This window comes from Polyodon spathula, chromosome 7 (genome assembly GCF_017654505.1).
Source record: "Polyodon spathula isolate WHYD16114869_AA chromosome 7, ASM1765450v1, whole genome shotgun sequence".
Classification (NCBI taxonomy): Eukaryota; Metazoa; Chordata; class Actinopteri; order Acipenseriformes; family Polyodontidae; genus Polyodon; species Polyodon spathula.
The window spans coordinates 55703304-55709958 of NC_054540.1; the positions used below are offsets into that span (position 1 = coordinate 55703304).

The 6655-nt window shown below is 38.5% G+C and overlaps 1 protein-coding gene across 1 annotated transcript; it reads right to left on the reverse strand.

Moving 5' to 3' along the window:
• Nucleotides 1-272: 272 nt before the first annotated feature.
• Nucleotides 273-6655, reverse strand: LOC121317922 (CD40 ligand-like). The gene is made up of 5 exons (XM_041254019.1): nucleotides 6433-6655; nucleotides 3655-3792; nucleotides 3519-3564; nucleotides 3057-3152; nucleotides 273-2625 (listed from the first exon to the last, which is right to left on the reverse strand). Exons 1-5 carry the CDS (start codon nucleotides 6598-6600, stop codon nucleotides 2237-2239), a joined length of 837 nt encoding a protein of 278 aa, XP_041109953.1. The 5' UTR covers nucleotides 6601-6655; the 3' UTR covers nucleotides 273-2236.

A 6655-nucleotide genomic window follows, 5' to 3' on the forward strand; every position in this document is an offset into this window, starting at 1 on the left:
ATTTAGAACAGGGAAAACTGCAGCTCAGAAAATGATGCCAGATTTTTTTGGATTAAATGAAAGCAGGAACTATAGAAAAAATGTAAAACATGACGCAGAATTAAAAACAATGTTTATATAAATACATTTTCCAAAAAATGAAATACTCATGACAATATAAAAGAAACATATTGACTTACAGAATGATACATAGAACAATTTTAGCAACACATTTGCAGTTAACATAAATGTAACATACATTTAGTACTTTGTTTAGCTTTCACACCGTTTATGTGAAAAAAAAACTGAACAATAAATTACTTCACTTTTTACTAATCGAAGATACGAGAACACTAACATGTACACTCCAGTGGTTTTACAAACACATTGTGAGTCAGAGAAAAAAATCCCAGTTCATTCCGATGTAACTGTGTGCATGTGAATGCACTCACAAAGAGCGCATGGCACCACGCGATATTCTCAAGTCCCATAAGCATGTCTCTTGGAATGAGCATTTTGGTTTGTCTGAAGTTCAGTGTCAATTACAAGTCGCTGATATTTCAGTTATTGACAGTTACGCATTTACAACAAGGATCAGAATATTTTGTGGTACCCCCCCCCCATTTGACAGATTCAGTGCTGAGAGCATGCACAAAGAATAGAAGAGTTATCCTTACAAAACACTGGTGAAAATCAGGCTTGAATGTGACTCCCAAATGATTTAAATCATTGCACCTCAGAAAGCACATGGGTTTAGGCTTATTCGATATGGTATAGCCCTTATTCACAGACATAGTTGACAATCGTTACCAGTGAGGGGGGAGTGGGCATCAGTGTTGAATTTTTTGCATCGTCTGTAAAGGTGATGTCAAGAACATAATAGGTAATGACAAGCAAGGTGCAAAGCAGATTGACCAATACAAATCAAGCTGCTAACTGGGGCAATAGGGTTGAAGTCGATATTGGATCACAGCTAGGTTAACCTGTAAGTGCCTGGTCGAGATCCAGTGGAGGCTGTGCAGCATTTCAATCATGACCCGCAATGCTCCTGAGTGCACCCGATCAATAATGCCAGCTTCACAGCACAGCACGTGCAATGGTAGTCCAAACAAGCAGGGTCTGGTTGAAATCCTCTGCAGGCAAAATGAGTCCCTCCAGATAACTTTTTGTCGTCGATGGTCTCTGTAGGCACGTCATATGGCTGCGTGATACCAGATGATAAGAATCAAGGTAGATTCATGCTCGCTGTCCACGCGGCTTTGATTAGAAGGTATTTTTTTTAATTTGATTCCAGGCCGGGAAGCTCATCCTTCTTTAGAGTATGGCACCCAACTCGTCACTTTAAGAAGTCAGGCAGTCCCATCAACTCGTCCCTTTAAGAAGTCAGGCAGTCCCATCAACTTGTCCCTTTAAGAAGTCAGGCAGTCCCATGCGTTGACTGTTTCCGTTGTAAAGCGTTCAAGTATCAATGGCATTTTATAAACCCACTGTACTGTGCATGGATTTAACAATCTGTGTCTATGCTGGCATTTTTACAAGGTGAACTGTTTCTCATTCTGTGTCTGCCAGGGGAGACTACAGGGGACTATATACATTCTATCCAAAAATAGAATTAAAAAAATATGTTCTTTGGTAGAAAAATAAATAAATAATGATATATTTTTAATTGGTTATTTTACCATGGAATGAACATAAATACACATGGACTTGCATCATAGCTAAGCTGTAGTGCTACTGTTAAAAGCACATCTTTCCAAAGCATTGGCTCCTGTCTTTTTTTTTTACACCTGTTCAATTAATTAAACTAGAGCCAGGCAACTAGATAGAACTGACAAAAACAACTAACTCTCTTTAGTTGTGTGTTTTTCTTCATTTTAATTTTCTCTTTTAAAAAAGTGGGGTTGGAATTAAACACTGGGGCAAACTTTTTGAAAACATGCCCCATTTTTTTCCCTACATATTCATAATAAATTATTATAATATCAAAAATCAGTTAGATTATGATTCATAGTTCTAGTGCTCATGATGTCATCGTTTATGCATGCATCATGAATGATGTGTTTCAATAGAACTAAATCAAGAATACTCCTACTTTCTGTACTGTATACAAGATTTAATTAGTTTTTAAATATTCAGTAGAAACATCTCAGCGTGTCCTATATTGTTCCCTGGCTCTGTTGACTGGTGTTTAACTTGTACACATGTTGTCCAAATTGAAGCCATAGCCACTGGCTGCTGGTTGTCTTTCTAGAAAAGTCTATTGCAGAACTAATCCAAACAGTGTTGCCGTGCCATTCCAATGCAAGACTGATAAATCAGACACATTCACGTACACTCGGTCATCCTCCTTCAGTGTGAACATCGCTCCCTGATACAACGTGTGCAGCTCAGGGTCTGGTTTGGCAGTTACATCGCGACCCGGGGTGCTATAGGACCTCAACAGTTGGGTCTCCTTTCCGGAAATATCTTTTTGCACAATGCATTGGCTGAAAGGACTGGCTCGCGGCTTTTTTACGAAGGTGGTTTGAGAATAGATATAGTAATTTCCAGGTCTCTTGATCCGCAAGGAGCCAGTGCTTTCCTCATAGATCACGGATCTGGTCGTCAACAGCATGTGGTCTTTAGACCAGAGTTTAATGGTGTTGCCTGCATGAAGAAAACAAAAGCAAGAAGAGTCAGGGTTATTATTATTAGTAGTAGTAGTAGTGGTAGTAGTAGTATAAGGGGGGGCTGATACTCACACTCCATTAAGAAATATTTATCAGCAGGTATTAAATAAATCCATTCATTAATGTGTCGATTTCAAAATGAGTAAAGCTGTCCCTCCCTCACTTTTACAACTGAGTACCAATCAATGCAATCACTTCAGAGGTTGTAAACTGATAATGAATATTGTTGGTGCGATAGTACAAATGTAAAATGAGAAACAGCATCAATAAAGATCATTATCCTTAAATTCCGGTTGTAGATTACTGCTACAGGAAGTGGAACTGGGTTACATTGCAATGCCAGACAGTTGCCAGAACTGAACGCTGCGCACACATCACAAGGTGGAGTTCAAACAGCTCTCTCCTTACCTGATAGGCTGGTTAACGAGGAGGGAGATCGAACGGTCAGCTGAGCAATTAATTTTTGGTCTTGGCTGTCCTGATTCTGATCTGAAGGGAGTTGACCTGAAACAGGAATTCAGCAAGTTAAACCACAATGCAGCATGCCCTTTGCTGTGAAACCATGCATGTGTACTTCCACACAATTACAATGTTAGTCTGCAGAGTTACGATGTGCTTAATGTTTAAAGCTTTTTGCACAATATATGCGAGTACACAAAGGGTTAGGGTTGTATCATCCAAAACGATTCACACATTAAATACATTGTAACCATGCATAATAACATTGTAATTGTGAGGAAGTGCACATGTATTTACTAAGTAGCTAATATGTAAATACACAGTAACGAGAGACACAATGCAAAGTGTTTACCCAAACATCTTTAAATAACAGTTCAATTGTAGATAATAACTAAATAGACAATAACACACCTTTCGCCATTTCAGCTTTCTCAGTATCCCTCAGTCTTGAAATAATCTTGAAATGTGAAAAGAGGAGGAGAATAGGTTAGTAACCCAATTTATCCAAGTATGTATGCTCATAATATTTGAAAAAAACCTCATTTACCTCTGGAAGTAGCTTCTGAAAATCCGTGACGACCTTCCCACAGTCCAGGTGTGTATTTCTGATGTCGCTTGGTTTTTCACATTGCTTTATTCTTTTCAGTACCACCATATCTTCATGGTAGCTCATCAGAGTCTGGACCTGTAACACACACACACACTTAGTCTACACACACAGTGTACCACAAATATACAGCAGCAAAGCGAATTACACAAGTGGAGCTATTCCAGAGAATCAGAAGTGCTGTTAATTACAATGTAACTACGCCTGCACTGGACTGCATTGGAACTACACCTGTACAATCTGAGTTTTGTTAGGCGTTTGAGGCTATTGATTAACGTACACCAACATTCAATATGTAATTAACCTTGTAGTTAAACAGTAATTACACGGTAACCATGTGCGTTTTTCATTATAATCAGTGACACTCAAATAGTATCTCTGTTTAAAGCATTATTGCCTTACATAACATTTCGGTTTGTGTTTAATAGTGGGGATATATCATATCTTTATTGAGGTTGTACTTCATGATATGTGACCAAAAGCACCAAATAGCTGCTTGAAACGATGATGTAAGAAATGTTATTGCCAGCTGTAATGGCTACATGTCACTCTAAACATGCAAATCACACAGGAGCCTCACAGGACTTCCAGTCCGAGTATAAATATGTGTAAAAATCCTGTTCTCATGTATACTCAGTAAATTAGCTTATTCTTCAGATAATTCAGCAGTGAAAGGGTTCCACTTTTTAGTCCCTCATTAATCTTTGTATCTCGTCACACATCAAACAAAGCAGCCCACCAACACATGATATATGAGGTACATTGTACTGTGGCTCTAGTGCATTGCCACACTGCTAGTAATCAAGCATGTCATGCAATAGCTATGGACTGCATTGTAACTACATGTGTAATTACAATGTAATAAATGCTCTTTCGACGCAGGTTTCTCTTCTCGGCTGAGTGATCAGTTTAGATCTCCCAGCCCCTTTACTTTGAAGAAGCTCACATTGTGCTCCTTATCAGCTTGGTTTCACACTTCCTCTACCCCTGTTTTCAATTGCTGTTTAACAGAAATGCTGATTTGAAAAACCACTTCTCCCCCAAACCAGGTAATGCATTTCACAGTGTGCCTTACTTCAATTTCTATAGACTGCTTCAGCAAAATCAATGCAAAATGTCTGTGATTTTTAGCCTTATTTCATATTATGATGTTTTCGATACATTTTCATATATTTATAGATACGGTTCCTTTTAAACTGCTACCACTTAGACAACATGTTTTTTTCCTTTGAGAAATATATTGAGCACTATTTCAGCAGCTGTGTTTGTGTTGTTTTAAAGGTAACTCAATTATTTTATTTTTTTTTTAACTATTGAAATTCACTGGATGTTTGCAATGGTAATTGATCCAGTTTAAAACAAACTATATACATTTATAACGGTCTTCATTTGATTTCATTGTACTGGACAGTTTTCATTGAAAGGGGAGAGAAAGATGTTAGCTGATTGTTAAAAAAAAAAAAAAGAAAGTCAAAATACTCGACACATTGTTATCAAATACATCTCTAGGCATTAAGAAGGACGGCCCAATAATTAGCCAGGTTATGCAACTTCCATCAAACTTCCACGTCTGGCTGTTTACACAGAAAACATGTTGTGCAAAAAACAATGTTCACTTGTGGATTTCTGACTTTGTACTTGACTGTTAATCACTGTAATCCCCTTATTGCCAAGCTGAGAACAAGTCCTGAGTCAGACATGACAATACAAGGAGACTAACACCAGACAGATTCAGGATTTCATATTAACAATACAAAATAAACTGGTAGCACACATGATAGCCCAGACAACACTTACAGGGACACAACCAATTATGATCATAGCTTTCTATTAAATATCAAAACGGGAATGGTGACAAGCTATCCAGTTCATGAGGAATAATAATAATAATAATAATAATAATAATAATAATAATAATAATAATAATAATAATAATAACTAAATTGCAATCTGTCTTCTAGAAGCAGTAATATATGTTTAGATTGTACTTGGCAATGTGGAAGGACTTGCATCTTGACTTCTCTTACTAGCGATTAATAAGAAGGGAGAATAATTCTGCAATCCATAGCGATCTGGGCGCAAAGTAATGCTCTACCAGACTAGTTTATGGGTTTTACAGGAGGTTTTTCATGCTCATTTGAACAGAGTTCCAGGTTATGCCAGACTAACCACCCTGTAACTTTACTTCCCCATTCGATTTTCATCCTGGGTCCTTTGAGGTCAAGCTGATCAGACCCCAGCCAAGCCCATCCCATCCCTGCTGGAAATCCCCATACCTTGTTGTTTGCCCATGACGGTGAACAGCAATATCTGGGAACTGAAACCCCCTGGTTTCTATAAATTTCACTAAAGAGAAAGCGTGACTGCCGAAAAAACGTTTACTTTTATTTTCTGACCAGCGTTACAATCTCTTGAACCATTAAAGCCATTTAGACAGACTTTTAATCAAAATGTTTGTCACAACGTTTCTTTTATTACAGTATTTCTAAATCTCTTGAACCAGCAGGACCTGCTTGAAAGCCCTTTACCGCTACCATCCCTGAACCTAGGAGTACTTGCATTGTGCTACAGCAGAGAAGAGTCCACCAAGAACCCTGAAGCACACACACACCTAGACAGAAAAGACAAGCCTCTGCTATCAACACACCTCTACTTTTTACTGTCTGCAAAGAGATCAGGAGCCGCTCTGTTAATATAAGATACCGACAGCAGTCTTACCTCGTCCATTCTTTTAAATATATACATGAAAAGGAAGGCTGATCCCACCATCTGAGCCAAAATCAAGAAGCCCAGGAAGCCAATGAAGGATTTCATGACTGGTAGTGGCGCTCTGGAGCTGGGTGCTGGCGGCGGTGGAGGCAGAGTGGTGGTGTAGGTGTTTATCATGCTGTTGCCTGGAGCAGGTGCAGAGGAGATGAATGGAGAAGTGTGTGCTTCAGAG